General features: G+C 41.6%; 1 protein-coding gene across 1 annotated transcript in view; it reads right to left on the bottom strand.

The window, feature by feature from the left end:
* Positions 1 to 2538: 2538 nt before the first annotated feature.
* Positions 2539 to 20500, bottom strand: part of NRK (Nik related kinase) — a 126871-nt gene continuing 108909 nt past the window's right edge. Inside the window, exons 27-31 of the mRNA XM_032767056.2 lie at positions 19343 to 19443; positions 17740 to 17889; positions 15245 to 15404; positions 3877 to 4016; positions 2539 to 3037 (exon numbers count right to left, since the gene is read on the bottom strand). Of these exons, the coding sequence (XP_032622947.1) occupies positions 2954 to 3037; positions 3877 to 4016; positions 15245 to 15404; positions 17740 to 17889; positions 19343 to 19443 (635 nt within the window). The 3' untranslated portion in view covers positions 2539 to 2953. The remainder of the gene's footprint in view (positions 3038 to 3876; positions 4017 to 15244; positions 15405 to 17739; positions 17890 to 19342; positions 19444 to 20500) is intronic.

The following is a 20500-nucleotide window of genomic DNA, read 5'->3' as shown; positions in this document are numbered from 1 at the left end:
TTCATTCTTCAATTAAGGCTCTGGACATCTTCACTCTCTGTCCTCTTCTGCCACTCTAATCTTTCCTTTGGTCTTGGTTGACCACTTACACCTACATTTTCCCTATGCTGTGCCCAGCTCTCATTATTAATTGGAACTGCACTTCTAAATCCCTTAAAAATGTTTTTCTCTTAGGGCCAGATTTTCTCCATATTGACATGGGTGCAACTCAGAGAGGAGACCCTGGCTGTTAATGTCTTCCACCACATGTAGAAGAATTTGAACTAATGGAGTGGAGACAAAATGTAAGATTAAACACTTAATGCAGTTATGGGCTCTCTCTCTCCCAAAAGCTCAGCTTTTTTGTTGTTGGTATGGCTCTAAACAGTTTTACAATATGTCAACTCACTATCACATTTTTGTTACAATACACTTGAAAAAAGTAATCACATTTGCTTCTTTAAGCTCATAGTACGGCTGTTCCAAGCTCCCACTGTTATGTGCTAAACTCTTCTGAATTAGTGCCTGGTGTCAGGAAAACCCTCCTCCTAACTCTTCTGAACATCTTAGTGCCAAATCATATGCCTCATGTAATGCAGAGGCTGATATGATAAGCACACAATTTGAAGTATACAGGGCAGCCAGGATCACTGATTTGTGCTAGAGCAAGAACATTTTGATAAGAGGCTTTGCACACCCATGGGATACCTACTGAAAGATGTCCTCTCTTCACAGTATTTCAGCTTTTTAGAAGAAATGAAAAGTAAATTACATTTTTGAGTTATTGCTGGTCTATTAGCATGTGTGTATGTGTATGTGTGTATATATTTATTTATTTATTTATTTTAATTTGCAGTTTTTTCTTTTTTTTTGAAAGCTGAACAAAAAGAGCCCAATGTTCGGTAGCATAGAAGCCCAGGACCACATGACGTTGTTGTTGTTGCTGTTTTGCTCATGCAATTATTATGGGCTCAATCCTGCAACTGATGGTAAACGGGTGGAGTGCTGTGCCCACACAGAGACCCATTGATTTAAATGCAGCTGTGCCTGGGCACAGCAATCCCAACCCACTGCAGAGCAGAACCTAAATTGGGCGCACAATTGGCCACTGGGGTGTGCAAATGCCCCTCCATCATTGGCATGGCCTTGGCTTTGAACTCTTGTAAATCAATACCTACCTATTTGAGATGTGAATATTTAATATTTAAAACTCCACTATACAGTCTGAGAAGAACTAATCCTTACGAAATGTGCTGGACTGATAGCCATGGAGACTGCAGTCCTCCACTTAGCCAAAGAACATGGACAGCAGCAGTGCACACACTGCTAGCACTGTCCTGTCTACATGCCTCAGGCCTGGAGGGATCACCTGTAGGGGGTGAGAGTGCTGATCAGCCTCCAGGCCCATCTAGTTCTAGGCCTCTCTGCTGAGAGTACATAACAAGGTGGTGGTTTTGCTGCGTGAATACCTGTCACCAAGACCACTAACCAGAAGAGCCATCAGTTGATGATAACTTTAATTTGCTCTCTACCATGGTCAATTTTCAATCATCATCATAGAGGTAGAAGACTAGATATTGCAATGCCACTTCCCCTTCCAGTCCCACACATTTCAAGTTAAAAATGGTAATACTTTTAAAATACTGTAGCTAATCATTTTCTTTTTACATCCAGCTTGGTCTATACTGTATTTCACTGTTGGACTTAGATCTTGTGTACTGAGTGTATTATTATATATCGTCATACTCAGCACTTTCCATTTTCAAAGCACCGCACAAACATTAGCTAAGTAATGACTGTACGTTTAAACCTTAAAGTTTAACCCTAGCATGTCTCTGCTATTAAGCCCCTGAGAACAGCTTTTTATGATAGAAACAAGTGGGTGCAGTTTTATTCTGAAGTAGCTAGAATAGAAAGAGTGCCTGAAATTAAGTCTGTTTTTCTATTTATAGTGAATTGGTTCTCTGGGGATTTTTATAGCTGTATTAAGAATACTTTTGTTAACCATGACATCCATTTTGGAAAGAGCATATTTACAAGCCAACAAATGTAAGCCTGTTGTGGAATCAGCAGGAATGGGGAATCAAGCAAAGACAGAGTCCCTGATCCTACACCCTTATAGACATGGATAGTCTCATTGAAATCAATTTACATGAGTAAAGGCTACTTGTATGAGTAAAACCTACATGATCAGGCCCATGCTGCTTCGTGTGTATATATGTTTGGACAAATTGCTGTTTAAAATATTTTTACAAATACATTCTACAGTAACTGTGTCTAAGGGCTCAGTCTTGTCCAGAGGCATACAAGGAGTCAGCTTTATGCATTTTGTAAACTCCGTTACTGTACTGGTGCCTACGTATACAGTAGCTACTCCACAAGCTCCACAGTGATGCACACCCACACCTCTCAGGGCAGTTCAATCCCTAACTGTCCCCTTTGTGAACAGTTGCTGTTTCACTGGTTCTCAGACTTGGATAATTGCCTTTGGGTGAAACTGTTTAACAGAAAAAAGTGAAACGAGCAAAAATAATTCAAAATTGGAGGAATTCCAGCTCATAACATATTTGTGTACTTTATACTATAAATCTACATATAGATATTGCTGTCCATAGAGAGAGACTCAAGTTCAAAATAATAAAATTAAAATATTTGTGCAAAAGAAATTGTACGCTTTTCAGAGTACAAGCAACCTGTTATATTGGCTACATTTTCCATGACAGTTGCTCTTTGCTACATTGTGAATTCAGTCTTGATTTGCACCATATTTTTAAAAGATAGAACTAAACATATTTGCAATAGTTTGACAAGAAAATGGCATTCTTGAACAACTTTAGGAATATGAATTTTGATAAATTAATAATGACCAGATTCTTGTAGGTAAAAAGTGCAAATTTAAGTGTATAACCTTCCAGCATTTCACACTGCTTGTATCTACTGGTAACCATCAAAGCATCCTTCATTCTGATGTGATTTACCAGTTGAATAGGACGTTTTGTCCAAGTGTCATAAAGTAAATTTGACTGCTGCCTCCAGATTGTACAGATGCAAAGAAAACCTTGAGAAGGAAAAAGAATAGACTGCTGTCAGTTTCCATGTATGAGAATATTTTAAACATATTTGAAAGCTGAGAGAAATACAGTCCAGAACACTATGACATATAAATCACAATTCAATTTTAATCCCATTGGTAACATTTTTTTAGAAAAATGAAGTGTTAATTCTTGCAAGTATACATTCTGGCAATAAATTATAGTCTACATATTTTCTACCAGAAAAGAAATCAGCATATTTTCAAACAATTAGGTAAACTAAACAGTTTCTGGTTACAGCATTCTAAATACACCAATGAAACAGAACAAGCTACAGTGAACATTTACCAATTATTACCATACATATATGTGACAAAATGCACTCATTGAACCACATCTAACTGAGGAGATACCGGTGGTATCTCAAATATTGGTGAGTGATACTTAGCTCAAGGCTGCTCTAAATCAGACCTGGTTGCAACAGTTCTTAAGAGACTTTTATAGCCAGGGATTATTGAAATGCAGAGGCACGCTAGCCACACCCCAACATATTCTCTATGCAGACCACTTGGGGATTTGCCAACAGGAGGTTAAACTGATTTTCCATCTGCAGCACAAAGCAGGTGGAAGTGGTGGCTAGGATCTGGCTGTCTTCAGTAGGGCTCTGGGAAGGTGCAGGATTCTTCCCACAAAGGAAAGTTTGTAGGATCAGTGCCAAAGTCTGCTTTTAATTGAGAGGTTATGCCGAAGTAAGTACTATGCACTATAATAAAATGCTAAATAAAAATTAAATGGCCTCAACTCTTTTCTTATTCAACTGTTAAACCATATTTGTTAAATCACTCTAGTTGAGTCATGTGTGTACCTTGTCATTTCTTTCACATAGAAATTTTAGCTTCTGTGCTTTCTTGTGCATAAATACACCTTCCAAATTTCCTGTTTCCACGGAACGCAGTTCGATAGCCTTCTCTCCCCAACCCATGACCTGGTTAGACTGAAGATAAGCTAAACAAAAATAAAATAAAAATCAGATTTGATAATTAGAAAAACACAAGGAAGCCTGAAATGTTCGTCTGCTAGTAGTAAGTTGGCAGCTCCATGTCCCCACCCCAATAACATAAAGACTGTATAACTGAACCAAATCCAGACACACGCAGTATTTAAATATCCAGTGGAATCCATATAGATTGTATCTGTTCAGAGAAGGAAATCCCATACACCCAAACAAAGCCTGCACTGAAATACTGTTCAACAAATGCCACTCAAAGTGTTCAATCCTGGCCTCGGTGCAAAACCTGAATAAACAGGCTTTGCAATGATGACCTTGCAGGGAATTTGTTGGCCATATAGAGTCTTCCACTGAACACAACAGCAGGGCAAGGACCAGCAGCCTGTACAGCTGCTCTGTGGCTGCTCTACACCCTTTGAGCTGCAGCAGAATTTGCAAGTGCTTTGCCCTCTGTCTTTAGTTGGTCAGCGTGTTTACCCCTGCCATTTCACTGCCCTTTATTGCTGCTCCACTATGAAAAAAAGAGCAGAGTGATGTGGATTCATAAGGCAAGAAATCCACTCTGCACTCAATAATATACCTATAGGTTTTTAATAGTTAATTTTTCCCCCCACTTGAGTTCACCCAAAAGATTAAAGCCTCTCCTCTGGTTAAACAGCACTTCAGCCTAATGTGTACTAGGGATATTCAAAATACATCCTAGAAGGCTATGGAAAGTCACTACGTATGTTAACAGCCACTTTGAGCACCAGATTCTCATTTCAGTTACATTGCCATACATCTGAAGAAACTCCACTGACCCCCACCCCCACTGGAGTTTCTCTGAATATACACTGGTGCGAACGAGATCACAATCTGTCTCTGAATATATTGGTCATGCACTCTAATTACTTCCATTACACAAAAGGTCTTAGTTGTAGCTAAACTTTATTTAAAAAAAAGTCAGAGCAGTTTTGGACTTCTACAAGTATGTTAAACAAATGAACATGGTATTTTTTTGGAAAGATGGGGCAGTAATACTTGTATTCCATGATATTAAAAGTATTGTTATATACCCCTATTACATAGCACTTAGATTACTATAATCACTTGTGCCATGGTAATTAGGCAATATATGTAAAATAAGTAAGTGTTGCTACAGAGAATTTCGTTGAGTTTGGCCCCACTGAAGTCAATGGCAAACCTTCTAGGCCCAGATCCTGACACATAGGCACCTAATTTCCATTTGAGGATCTAACCCCTACTGAATTCAATATGACTTGAGTTTCACCCTAAATCTTTGTTGTATCTATTGACATTGGGGATAAAATGTAGGTGTGAAGCCAAGTAGAATACTCAGTATCAAGCATTTCACCACACCCTTCATGTTTCAACTGAGATTTGGTGGAAAAGTTAAAAAAATCACCATACAAAGGAAAAGCTTTAACTCAGCTTGCAACTGCACATGAAGCACCAAATCAGAGGGGACAGTTGACATCAGCTGTAAATTTCCATCAGCCATCGATAACTGATGGGAGGCTAGAATCCTAGAATATCAGGGTTGGAAGGGACCTCAGGAGGTCATCTAGTCCAACCCCCTGCTCAAAGCAGGACCAATCCCCAACTAAATCATCCCAGCCAGGCTTTGTCAAGCCTGACCTTAAAAACCTCTAAGGAAGGAGATTCCACCACCTCCCTAGGTAACCCATTCCAGTGCTTCACCACCCTTTCAGTGAAAAAGTTTTTCCTAATATCCAACCTAAACCTCCCCTACTTGAACTTGAGACCATTACTCCTTGTTCTGTCAGAAAACCTCTAGGGATGGAGATTCCACCAACTCCCTAGATAACCCATCCAGTGCTTCAACACCCTCCTAGTGAAACAGTGTTTCCTAATATCCAACCTAGACCTCCCCCACGGCAACTTGAGCCTATTGCTCATTGTTCTGTCATCTGCCACCACCGAGAACAGCCTAGTGATATTCTGTCAGACCCTCTTTTTTCCTGGCCACGTCACTGCACTGGGGGCCAAGATGGTGAATGCTGCCCTGCACTCAACATCTCTCTGGCAAGCATTCATCCCTTTCACTGACTGCAGCACCAAATAGTCTGACGTTCCATGGATTGCACTGGTTCATTTTAAAGAACCATCAGAAAGGAGGCTGGGAGTGGAGTAATGTAGATTGGAAGTTGGCTCCCTTATGCATTCAACAATAGATCCTGGACTTCTTAGATAATAGGACTCTAATATCTTATCATGAATGAAAAGCATCAGATAATTAACATGCTGGTGAGATACAAATCAATACTTAAGGGTGTGCTCTAGTATATTAGAATTAAATTCTGCTCTTGATAGAGTGACCTTCACAACCCACAGGATGATTAAAATTTCATGCACTATGGGACTTCCCTTCTGCATATCCTTAAATGAATTATGGAGGGCAGGCCCAGAAATAAACTGGGAAGATACTCAACTGTTACAATGCCTGCTGCAGTATATTGGCTCAGTTCAACCCTTCCCATGGGAAAGCCATGGGAGCAGGCTAGCTGGGAGGAGGAAATCTCTGCAAGGAGCCCCTTGCCAGATCTCATCACTTGTCAAGGGCATGAAGTTTGCTCCCACAGAAAATGCCACAGCTTTCACCCCAAATGTGGCAAATTCCAAGAGTTTCATAGGACACCAGTGCCTCTGCATAGGCTCTAGTCCCCACCTCCCCAGTAACAGTACCTACTTCTGACAAGGGCTACCCCCAAGACCCTGGCTGGAGTTTGTGGAAATATAATATAGTCTCAGCATGTATTACCTTAAGAGATTAATTTCCATGGTGCCAGAAGGGGATGATTTGCATGCCCCTGCCTTTGCTACTCCTAACACAGTCCCTCTCTCTGTGATTTCTGGGCTATGTGGACAGGGACATTGCCCAGTCGGGAAGTGGAATGGAAGGGGCATCCTCATTCCATGTGGAAGTGGGATGCTCCCTAAGGGTTCCCTCCACACACACATCTTGCTGGGAGGACAATTCGGCTCTGTGGTTTTAGCTGCCCAGAAAGTCTTTTTCTATGTGAATTTAAAATACAGAGGTATCTTACATGGTCCTCTCATCTGTGTGAGATGCTATCGTGTGGTGTTATTGTATGTGCTTATAGCATAGTCACAACATAAATGTTACATTTTTTAAGGAATTTCTTTAAAACTGCAGCTACATCAGAGTACCCTAGTTTGCTACTGTACTTCACTGTTTGAAGACTAGAGGAACAATCACACTTTAGAAAGGTCTCTAATTTGTGTTTTGCTGGCCTAATTTGTCATACTCAGCACACCAACATACAAAAAATTGTGCACAAATATACTGAACCCCTTCAAGAATGGCTGTGTTTTTCTCTCAGGATTTTGGTGACATGTCCAATCCTTTCCTTGGGGCTTTGCTCACATTGTTTAAGAAAAATACTAACTAAATATGTTGCCTCATGACTTCATCCTGCAAAACCTTTACTTGCTCAAGCAGACCCACTGAGGACACTGGATCTGGTGTTCTTTATATAGAAGCTTGGCAGAATTTAACTTTTCTTAAAAAAAAAAATTGATGGTAATATTGATGCTTATTTTAAGCAATTTTTTTCAGTTTTTGTTGATTTAAATTTTCACAGCTGTGGGAAGTTATCGGAGAGTTAGACAACAATTGTTTAATGAGAGTAGACATTGAAATTAAAAAATTAAAGCTTTACTATAGTTGAAATATAAATTGTCACCATCACATGTCAAAGTATACAAAGTAAGTATCTTTAAATCAAACCCCAGTTAAGTTCTCAAGCAGCATTTTTCTTACTTTGCATATCTGGAAATTTCAATGATCATCAATGGGAATTTTTTTTTTGTCAGTTTGTGATGGTGAAATCGATTGTTTACAGACATTTACAGATAAAAATCTAATTCTTCCAGGCCTATTTACATACACACAAACATGCATAAACAGAGTTAACCCTGAAGGGAACTGAGTTTACATTTTGATCGTGTCTTCTAAGTTAATCGCTGGCCCTCCAAGGTTTCCTTAAGCAGAGATATTTCAAGGACTCTGCATTTCGGATGGGAAATAATTTGCCCTACTGGGGCATAGGACACTGCCTTTTACAGTTAAATGCTACAAATGATACCGTTCAGAGTCACATGTCATCCATTTATCAGCCACCAATTTACTACTATGTCCCAAATTCTGTCTTCAGATACAAGGATAATGGCATGCATGTATCTGAGGACAGAATTCAGAAATACATAAATTATAAAGCTAAACCCATTGCAAACCAGGGTGACAAGTTCTGCCTCTGGTGCCAGAGGCAAGGCAGTATAATATTGTTACTAAATCACAGCTGAGCAGTTTTCTGGTTACTGCCTGTGTCCCTGTGAACTCATTATTTCACTTTGGAAATGCAGCATATACTCAAGGAAGGGTCATTTGTACAGCCCCGTGGAAGCCTGCCATAATATTCCCTTAACCCCTGGCAAATAGCATAGAAGTTAGCACAGTGCTCAAGGAGTTCACTCTAATGGGAGTTCAAATCAGGCCGTTTCAAGGAAAGCCCTGAAGTTAGTGTCTGTAGGCACTTCCAAGGTAAAAACACGTTATTCATGCTCTAGATATCCAACATGCAGAACAGGCTCTTCTTCTTAACTATGAAACGTTCTTTCATTAGACTAAGAATGCTGGTGATGTGAAATTATCTAGAGAAAAAGCTTTAGTAGCTTCACCAGAAACTCCCCTCTGTTACACATTGTTCATGTGAGCATGCTCTTGTCCTGGTTAGGCTGCACTGGACGAGTTAAGGTGCGCATGGTCTGACGTGCTGCATGTCCCTACCATAACAAAGTTACACACAACTTAGTGTGTTTTAAATAAGACTTTTAAAAATGTGTAAATATCTATGTAGCTATATCCCAAGCTTCTGGGCTTATACTAGTTGCTCACTCCTCAATCAATACTTGAGTGTATAGAAATAAAACCCAGGGAATTTTGTGGGTGCACTAAGGGTCCGGGAACAGCTGTAAATGAGGTCCAAGCTGTGGTTTTCTTAAGGACAATAAGAGTCATTCCGATATGAGCAGACCTCTTCTTTGGATGAACTGGGCTGCAATTATTTCATGAACCAATAAAGTGTGTTGATATAGCAATGTCATTATAAGATGCTTTGGCTAGAGTGCTCCATTTCTTTGCAGAAATATCCTTTCTGCTTCCTTGTAAAGGACATCCAAACCACCCCCCAAAATCATGCTTTGAATAATTTTTACAAATATGAAAGGACACAAGTACCCCATACTTTTTTAAAAATCATGTGTTATATGAAGAAAACACGCTATCTCTATTTGTGTTTAGCCCCACATAGCTGAAATAGCTCACCAATTAAATATAGATAGAGTAGCTCTACAATTTTAAATTTCCCACTGGATTTGAGTTTCCTCATTCCAATTTTTGATTAATGGATTGGCCACACAGGTCCCACCTTAAAGACTACATGAGGCTGCTATTTTTAGTTTTCCTGCCCTAGGTCCGTCAATTATATTGGAAGTATTTGCCACCTTTCTCAATCACTTAAGATATTCTAATAGACCAGGGAAGTTTACTACCCGAAATAATTTTGTTAAAGAATGAGACCATATATTTAGAATCAAGCCAGTGTCAGCTAGCTAGAACCCTGAGTTAACACACAAATCTTTCACTTCTGGAAAAACGAGGTCGAAATTCATAAGAGGAAAATCTTCAGTACAGCTCACACAGATTGTTGTCATAACCTAGTTAAGTGTGGAAGTTTCAAGGGAACAGGATCTCTTGAGAAACTTGCAAGTTCTTCTTAGGTTTGGCCATGCAAGAAATGTGGCGACCTGAGTTTCTCTCGTAATATTTCAATGCTTTTGGCCTGAGCCAAGAATTTCAGAGGAGCAAGAGTATGAGAGAGCACTGGTGGAAAATGCATGCTTAAAAGAAAATACTAAATCAGGCTCTTCGAAGCCCCCAAAGTTTAGGATTTGGCTTGAGCCGGAAGTTACGGCTTGGGTCCATTTGCCTCCAGATCAAGGGTCGGCAACCTTTCAGAAGTGATGGGCCGAGTCGTCGTTTATTCACTTTAATTTAAGGTTTTGCATGCCGGTAATACATTTTAATGTTTTTAGAAGGTCTCGCTCCATAAGTCTATATATTATATAACTAAATTAGTGTTGTATTATAAAATAAACAAGGTTTTCAAAATGTTTAAGAAGCTTCATTTAAAATTAAATTAAATCTTAAGCTGCTGGCCTGTTCAGCCCGCTGCTGGTCTGGGGTTCTGTTCACCTAGGCCGGCAGCAGGCTGAGCGGGGCCTGCGGCCGGGACCCCGACTGGCAAGGGTCCGGCAGCCAGAACCCCAGACTGGCAGTGGGCTGTGGAGGGTTGGCAGCCAGAACCCCAGACTGGCAGTGGGCTGTGGAGGGCTTGGCAGCCAGAACCCCAGACTAGCAGTGGGTCGAGCGGCTCAGCCCACTGCTGCTCAGGGGTTCCATCCGCCAGCTCCTGCCACCTGGGATCCTGGCTGCCGGACCCACTCATCCCACTGCCAGTCTGGGGTCCCGACCCTGCCCACATACAGTGGGTACCTACCTTCTCCCTGGTTCTGGTCCATTCTCTTCCTCTCTCTGCACTGAGCTGAGGGTGGGAGTATATTGAGACAGGGCTGAGGGTGAATGGTCTGGCCAGGAGCCAAAATGAGGTGCAAGGGGTGCAGGTGGGAATGTGGGGAGGGGGGTGCAGGAGCTCCTGTTTGGTGCTCAGGGTGGGGATGTGGGGGGTGCAAGAGTCAGGATGTAGGGGCTGCATGGGGTCGCAAGAGTCAGGGCAGGGGGACTGGGTATGTGTAGGGGTGTCAGAGTCAGGGCTGGGGTCGTGGGGGGGATGAAGGAGTCAAGCAGAGGGCTGGGTGTGTATGGGGGGGGGTAGAGGGCTCAGGGCAGGGGCCTGCGGTGTGTGTGGGGCACGGGGCACAGGGCTCAGGGTGCGGGCTGGGTGTGTGTGAGGGGGGTCAGGGCAGAGCGCTGGGGGTGTGTGAGGGAGGTCAGGGCAGAGCACTGGGGGTGTGTGTGTGTGTGGGTCAGCACAGAGGGCTGAGGTGTGTATGAGGGGCGGCACAGGGCTCAGGGCAGGGGCCTGGGGTGTGTGTGGGGCTGCAGGGCTCAGGGCAGAGGGCTGGGTGTGTGTGAGGGGAGTCAGGGCAGAGCGCTGGGGGTGTGTGTGTGTGGGTCAGCACAGAGGGCTGAGGTGTGTGTGAGGGGGGGTCAGGGCAGGGGGCTGGAGGGGAGATGCCCCTATTCCACCCCCCCTTTCCCCAAGGCCTTGCCTCTGCATCTTCTCTGCCTCTGCCGGGAGCAGCGAGCACATTGACTCTGCTCCTTCCCGACCCCCTCCCTTGCAAGGGCCATCAGCTGATTGGCCGGCAGGGAGGGAGGGACGGAGATATGGAGAGGCGAAGGAGGGGCAGGAACCCAACACACTACGGGAAGAGGCAGGGGAGCCGGCAGGACCAAGCTTCTGCCCCCTGCCCCTTGCCCCTGCGGGGGGAGGGCTGGGAGGAGCTGAGGGTGGAGAAGAGCGGGCCATGTCGGGCTGGGTAGGATTTAAAAATCGGTTCATGTGCCATCTTTGGCACACGTGCCATAGATTGCTTACCCCTGCTCTAGATGAACTCTGACTCCAATCACATGTGGAACATCTGGTGCCACGGAGAAGACCACTGTCAAACTCATTATGATTGACAATTTCTACTCCAAGAAGCCCTAGGCTGGGATAGTCAAGACCACTGCAGACAGCGGTGTAGTAATATTGGAAGTGTGGTGGCCTAAGGTTGATTGGAAGGATGGTTTGGAGGCCAGTGGCTGAGCCCTGGCCAGCAGGAGGGGAAGAGAGAAAGAGTGCCCTTCTTCCAAGGATAAACTGTCCTATTTGTCTGCACAGCCCTTGGTGGTGGCCAGTGGAGAGGTGGTTAGTCCTCCAGAGCTGTCTTCTCCTTGCTGTTCCTAGCTGTTAAACTCCATTAAAAGAAGTACTATATGGAGATATGCCTATTTCATAAAACTGGAAGGGACCCCAAAGGGTCATCAAGTCCAGTCTCCTGCCTTCACTAGCAGGACCAAGTACTGATTTTCCCCCAGATCCCTAAGTGGCCCCTCAAGGATTGAATTCACAACCCTGGGTTTAGCAGGCCAATGCTCAAACCACTGAGCTATCCCTCCCCCTTCCATTCAGCTACTTGCCTGCTGTCACTTTCTGCATGTAAGCCATTCCTGTAGACACTCAAAGGATGCTGTGTGATTGTGAAGGAAAGGGGAGGTGGTTGTGCGATCCCAAATGGAAAGAGGAATAGCTACCAGGTCATCTTTCTCTTACGATGCTATCCACCTGAAGAAAAAGTTGGGGCTCCCCTGCTCTAGTGCACAGCAGAGCATCCTGAAGAAATGGCAGCTGCCACTTCACTAGCATGAAGCTGCTGTAAATCTATTTAACTCTGCTGACTTCAGTTTACACCCTTGGGGGATCTGCCTTGAAATCCCGACCTGTGACAAAACAGCATAGTCCCCATGTATGCCCAGTATACAGTAGATCTTTACAAGCCACCTAAACGTTTCTGTGGGTTTGCTGTCTCACTGCTTTAAGCAATGAGGGAGGGGGATTTACAAAGGCACAACAGGTATTTAGGCACACAACTGCCACTGACTGTTCTTTGTGCCTTTGAAAATCTCTCGCTAACTCTGGATTAAACGGGAATATTCTTGCAGACAGGTATTGATGCCCAAAATCACAAACTCCGCTTTTTGGAGTATGCCGTAAGAGTTGGCATATATGCAAACCTTACTGCAACTACTTTTCTGAAGCTAAAGGTAATAAAACACTTCGTTCCTTATATATAACCTCGTATATCTGCCTCCGGGGCTCCCTCTGTAATTTTGTCTGATCTTTGTTCATCTTCTAAAAGGAAACACCTTGGGACAAGGACTATGTTTTGTACAGAGCCAAACACTGTTGGCACTTACCGCACATTCAAATAATACAGACAATCTCATAATAGCTACAAGTTCATCCATGCTTTAAAAATTGTTAGAGACAAGATCCAGGAAAACGTCTGACACCACAGGATGGTAAATGAAGCCAGCTTTAAAATTTTGTTGCTTCCCAAAGGGGGAAAAATGAGTGCAAATCAATGGAGCGCATTTATAGGAAGAAGAAAAAAAAGCTTAAATATTTAAGCTGATCATATATGCACCAACGTTACTTTGGAGGAAACATTAAGATTGCTTTTTAAACTGTAATGCTATGCCCTTCTTAAGAACATGCAGCTCCAATTCAGGCTAAAGGAATGCACTTTCCATGGCATCACATCTCCTGCAGGCTGCTGTCTCCATTTTGCAATCCAGCTTCCCATTAGAGTCAATACTCACAGACAGAACTTTTCTTTTCCTAACCATACTGGGTAATGGTTCTTTTATCAGTGATTGTTTCATACTAACGTTAGCATGTGGGATGTAGAAGCTCAGTGTATCCTATGGCATTAAATATTAATATAGCACAGAGGCGGATGTACTTGATGTGTTTTACTTTCACCCTACTGCTTAATATTTGGGTTGGAAAATGAAGAGGACACTATTTGCAGAGGAGAAGGAACGTACAGTACCTAGTCTGTTGGTATAGCTGTGTCTACGCTGTGTGTATGGGGGAGCATGGGGGTTGTTGGCCTAGCTATGTTGGTCAGGCATGTGACTTTTTCATACCCCCGATCGACATGGCTATGCAGGTATAAATGTAGACCAAGTCTGAAGCCAGGCCTTCACTAGAAATGCTGCAGCTGCAGTGTAGACACTACAGTGAAGCAAGGGGTTCTCCGGTCACTGTAGTTAATCCTACCTGTGGTAGCTAGGTTGATAGAAGAGTTCTTCCATCCACCTAGCACTGTCTACACTAGGGGTCAGGTTGGCTTAACTAGGTGGATTTTCCACATCCCTAGGGCAATGTAGCTGGGTTGACCTAACTTTTTAGTGTAGACCTGGCTTTAATATATACAAAAGTGAACCAATTCTTAAAATGATTCTTAAAGTGGTTTTGCTGCTCAGAGCTACGGTGGCAGCACAGTGAATATGGTACCATGCAGGCATCTGAGTTCAAGACAGAGATGGGTCTCTCGCTCTCAAAAGTGGCTGGAAGCCCTCTAGAAAAGATGGGCCTTTGATGTAATTCTACCAATTTAATGGAGTAACTCCAGATTTACACCAGCATGAGAAATGAATTAGGTCAGTTTTGCTATGATTTGCTTGTGACTTAAAAAAAAAAAGAATAATAATAAGAATTCACAGAAACAGAAAGCCAATCAGGTGAAATTTACAAATGCAAAAACCTGCCAGAGGTGGGTTTTCTTTGTCCTTAGTTACAACATTAACAATTGGAAACCTAAAGAAAAAAAACAGGCCTGATGAAAAAATAATCAGACCCTCCTTTTTAGCATTTGTGAGGCTGGATGAAAACATAGATAGCCTGACACCCCATCTAACGCTATATCTAATCTGTTGTACTTTGAATGGATGAAAGCACAATTTGATAGGATGTTATGGTTATAGACCAATGTTTCTCAAACAGTAAGTCCCTTTGGCCTGCATTGCTTCCAGCAGCTCCCATTGGTCCGGAGCAGTGATCCGTGGCCAGTGGGAGCCACGATCGGCCGGACCTGAGGACGGGAGAGGTAAACAAACCGGCCCGGCCCGACAGGGGCTTTCCCTGAACAAGTGGCGGAACAAGATTGAGAAACACTATTATAGACCCATTAAATTACTGTACTTTCTACATACTGTGAATTTCTATACAAAATACCATGGATATCAAAGATTCAAAGCAGGAAACAGCCTCACTTTTTCATTCCTTTTTAACCCACTAAAATGATTACCAGACAAGAGTATACCTATTGGCAGGCCTTCATCCTAAAATACAAACTCTGACTTTGTAGTAAACCCTTTATGGCATAAACACCATGAAATGAATACAAATAAATGTGGAGACCCTTTTATAATCATTGATTGGGTCAGGAATGCACAGAAATCCATGGACATCTTACTCATTAGAAATCTGTTTTAACCAGAAGTGGCTTAATGTGACATCCCCTTTCACATGGTCACAAACCTAATCAGGAACTCGGACCTCATAGAACAGGATCTTACATTCAACACAGTGCTGTTTTTCATATTTACCTACAGATGCTGGCATTTCTCCCCACTGTAAAACAGTTTCCTTTGTGAAGTGCCCATATATATCAATGTAGACTCCTTCATCTTCATAGGTGAGTAGAAGTTCTGTTCCATTGGTATTAGGGAGGATAATAATGGCATGTGGGTGGATAGTCCCCTGGATCTGAAATCGTATTTTATTAAGATTTATATCAGAGAATGGACTGCACTTTTAGTGACTATATCCATCTAAATAGCTTGGCAGAGCAATAAAAACGAGTCACCACTCACAGAAAGTAAATACCTGGTTTATGATGGGCTATATATTTTGCTAGCTGAAAAGGGCTATTCTGTTTCCCCCCTTTTAGGTATTATTATGCTAGAGAAGTCACTGTTCAATTCTTCACTTTATATTTACAAGTATTACTTGGTATAAAGAAGCCAAGGAGCATCCGAGATACAATGAGATTTATTGACTTGTTCATGAAATGCTGCTATATAAAGTGACAGAAGGAGTGTGAGCCGTATTTTAATTCAAAGATGATTTTAGAAGAGGATGGGAGACAACTTACTTGACTTCCCTATTCTAGGAACCCAACACTTCCATTTTCTGTGATAAACACCTAGCATAACTCATGAGCTAAAACAATGATTCATTAGCACTTCTGATGCTAATATTTATGCTAGTTTGAAAGAATCACCTGAGCTTTCTAAATGTGAACATCTCTGCAAGGTCTTTCCCTGCTTTGCATACAATGTCCTTAAACATTCAAAGTGCTACTTTACATACTATTGGCTTTACATTTTACACTGCACCAGAGGAACGATGCATTGCATGCAATAAAACAAACAGCAGAATGGGACCCAGCTCACTCTCACAGCAGCCAACACACTTCCCAAGTGCGAAAGGATTTATAAGAAGCACATAATTATGGAGGTGGGGCTTTTATGGCAAGTACTTTCAGACAAAAAACAAAACAATAAATAAACATTTCTAGAACACTAACAGGATCTTTTCCCTTTATGTAAACAATGAAATATCCTTGCAATCAGCATTTCCACAGGAAGAGACAGACAAGCGGAGTGTCATTTTTCACAAGCCAATAACACACATCTTTTCTTTTTCAACCCCATACACTTATCCACACTTTAATGGCACAACAAACAGAAAAGAAGCACAGAAGCGGTACTTGCCGAACTGAATACACTCAGGCCAACCACTTGAGTCCGTGTCTCCGCAACTACTATCCGTAACACTAAAACGGGTATCCAGAGTCGGAGAGCAATTTTAATGCGTTGCCTTGGTATTCTCATGAGCAATGCAGACGAGAAAGAGAGAGAGAGGGAACAGGGAAAAGAGGGCACAGAAAGCAAGCGTGTCTCAGTTCAGTCTGTTAGATTAAAATAAGTCTGGGCTGCCAACACTGAAAACTGCCTTGTGATAATTATCATCTATCAGACAGTCCCCAAAATAACAAAATACTACAACAGATACAGCCCACTGTAGCAGCACATTTATTTCTGATCCAAGACTCTTGAGGGAAAAAGTATTTTTAGCACACGCTGACTTACAGTGGAAGAGGCACCCAAAGGGAGTCACACCTCTTCTACAGGTGCCCCATATTCAGGGCGTTCACCTGGGAAATATCTTTCCTGATGTACCTCATTATATCTGGAGTGAGCTGCAAAAGTAAATCTTTTAAAAGGGTTCACCTTGTCCCTTGCCTTTTATCTATTGTGCTAGAAATTGTTTGCCATGCTGAGCAACCAAATTACACATGCAGTGGGCAGGCAATCCTGGTTAGACTTATAAACTAGTCTGAACTTTGAATGGTGCCATAATCAATGATGCTACTATCTTGACGAAAGAAACCACTTCATGCCACATATAAAAATAACATGGGCCTTTAGCAAGTGGATCAATAGAAAGAATTGTTTTCAACAACTAGATATCTACATAAGTTACATTTTAATGCAAATGAGTTTACAAAATTAACATCACGGTAACTACTAGAATTACTGCACTGGCATAGTTTGGCAGGTGCTGCTTGTCTGGGTGCCTAGGAGTTGGCCTGATCTTCAGCTGGGTTTCCAGAGATAAGATGCCATAGGAGTGGGTTTCTCTGCGTTGGAAGATGCAGAGTGGGGGGGTGGATAACATGTAAAAAGAGTAAAAAGTTCAGAGCACAGACAATAAAGTTTTGATCTGGAATCAAATCTCCCCAAAGTTCAGGGGATTTGCTTTGGCTCATTTTGTAGTTAGACCCCATTCGTGCACAGAAATCCATCCTAGTGGACCGCTGTCTCTGCACAGAGACCTACTGTGAGCACAGGGGTCCATCTGCATGGTGCTTCTAAAGTGTTCGAACACTAAAAGTTTGTTGGCTAACCTAAATTATACACATTCTTAGAAGATAACCTAGATCCAAACCACTGATCTAATCACCATTAACCTATAGCAATGAGGAATAAATAAGGAAACAGCTCAATTATTTCAGCCTTAGGAAGTAATATCTTACATGAGTTGGCAAGTACAGGTCATACACAGACCCAGAGTCCACATCGATAGCATGAAATCCCACTTGGGAGCCATAGATCACTTTTAATCTTTGTCCATTTTCAACTGTCAGGTCAACTGACAGCGGTTTGTGATGAAGTGAAGTGAATGACTGGAAAGAGAAAAAAAAGTCAGATACAATTACAAATACATTCTGAATATAGTAACTGCTAACTGAGTCGCTGGTTTCTGGGTTTGTTATTTTTACATTTACAAATATGACCTTTTTCAATATTTACTAGAACTCAAAAACTGGGTGGTTATATGTCACATTTACATCAGTGTCCCTGTTCCTGTGTTACAATGGAATTTTATTATCTTCCTTGTTCAACCAAAAGGTGCAAGTTAATGAGAAGTGTAAAAGAACAACAGAGGAAGGTGTGACGATAAATGTACCAAAACCACAAAAGATGAGCTGTAAAGATATTCATAGGCAGCACTTTATCTCCTGACCTAGTTTATTGTAACTGAGTACATTCAATGATCTATTAATTAGACATATTAATTATATACTGAAGACAAAGGAGTTACTACTTCTAATGTAAAGAGTCAGTTTATTAAAAATACATCCCTATACTAGACACAGGGTCAAATTCTCTTCTCAGTTACACTTGTAATCCCAATATTCTATAGCTAAGGGCAGAATTCGGCCTTACAGTTAGTATCTGTTTATCTAACTCAGGTGATTAGTCCCACTTAAGTCTATGAACTGCTGGATAAATCAAACAAAATTTGGTCCCTTGTCTGAGCCATGCCATCTTCTAGTATTTCAGCATTCTTATTTCATTTCTCTGTTGATCAAAGATCTGAGTTTGCGATTTCCTGTCTCAGAGTAACAGTCTGCTTCAATCAACTTTCTACTGTTTATTTTGGATGAAACCCAGAAGTTTGTTCAGTCTCTGTCACAAAAGGTTTAGGTGTTTCTTTCCACATACTTGAAATTAAATATTGATGACACTACCTTACTGATTCTGTAATCTAGAAGCTGAATTATGCACGATGGTCATCAGTCACATTTCTGTGCTAAATTTGATTAATTTTGGGTGACATCTCCAGAAGTGCTCAGTGCTGGCTATATTTTGCTCCCACTGAAGTCAATGGGACCTTTCTTACTGACCTCATGGCTGCGATTTTACGATTAAAGAATTCTAAGGGAGTCAGGTATCCAACTCCTATTGACTTGCATAAGGTTCCTAACTCCTTTAGGTGCCCTAACCCCCTCTCCCCTGATTTTTATAGGGTATTAGACCAACATTGTGCACTCTTAGGAATTATTTCCCCTTACTGTTGAGGCAGTTCATTTGCTTGTGTGTCCAGACACATATTTTAGACAAGATGTTTTAAACAATTGTTGATTGTTAGTAAAAGCATGTCTGCAATGTTTAAGAGACAATTTGATATGTGGCATTTGCACGGTGAGCAAAATGGTCTAAATTAAAAAAAAGTTTACTCATTTGCTCCTAAATTAAAAATAAATGTTACACAAAGCAACAAAATCTGGAACAGCCGATGGGGGATAAAACAGTGGGTGCTAATGATACCTTTAAACCAAGATGAGGTCTTACCTTAAAAGCCATAAATTTGTGATAGGGCTTTGGAGCCCAAGCATACACCTCCACAGAGCTTTTCAAAGCAATAACAAGAAATTTGATTCTCTCATATTTCACTACAATACAAAAGGAACAATTATTTCAGTTTCAGATGGCCCATACAAATAAAAAATACTTCGAGTTCAGATTCCGATGCCCTTAATCACACCCAATAATTTCAATGGGACTATTTTTAGAGTAAGGTACCATTCACTGAGTAATGGGATTAGATGCTGGTTGTTGATATTTAACAACTACTTGTAAAGAATCTCTCTTTTACTTTGAACCTATAGTTCAATAACTTTCAGTAACACAGCCAGTGCTTATTGCTATTATTAATATTTATCACCCAAAATTTATGCTAGCTACTTACAGACAATCAAGAAGGCTCTGTTCATGCAAGCACTTTTGTATGCGATGAAGTTACTCACATGCATAGGTGTATACAAGACGGGGGCCTACGTGGTCACTATAGGGACCCAAGAGAGGAAGGAAGCAATGCAAAATTATTATTTTATTGAAGTCTACACTTGGGCCTATACCGTCGTCTGCTGCTCAAAATTCTTTTCAAAGGTGGTATTTTAAAGATGGGTAAACTGAGGCACAGAAAGATCTGTGCAGTGTTTGCAAGCAGTTCATTACTAGTATTCGTGATGGGAAGTCAAAGCTTTTAGACTCAATGTATATAGGTCAGAGGATAATTTTCTGTTCCTGGGTTGGACAAGAAACTCTACAGTCAGATTTCTGGCATGAATGCTTAACAATTATAATAGTGATGCCTTGTCCCTAGTGCCAGATCCAATGCTCATTATTGGAGTCATTCCGTTACCTTCAGTGGGCACTGAGTTGGGCCGTTCTATAGCACCTTTCGTTGTACAGATCTCAAAGCAGTATAAAAAACTTAATGAATTAGTCTTTACACTGCCCCTATCAACCAAGCAAGTCTATTATTCCCATTCTCAGAGAAGCTAAGGGCTCTATCGTGGCTTTATGGCAGTGGCCATAAGACTTCATCTCCACTTCCATACTCTTTTGGTTATGTTTCTTATTTATTTGGTTTAGTGTGGGTATTGCAGGAGTGCATGGATGCCCCCAGGCCCATCACGCGAGGTCCTGTACAAACAAATAACAAAA

The sequence above is a fragment of the Chelonoidis abingdonii genome, chromosome 8 (assembly GCF_003597395.2).
Source record: "Chelonoidis abingdonii isolate Lonesome George chromosome 8, CheloAbing_2.0, whole genome shotgun sequence".
NCBI lineage: Eukaryota > Metazoa > Chordata > Testudines > Testudinidae > Chelonoidis > Chelonoidis abingdonii.
The sequence above is the reverse complement of the archived record's forward strand: the minus strand, read 5'-3'. Positions and strand labels throughout refer to the sequence as shown.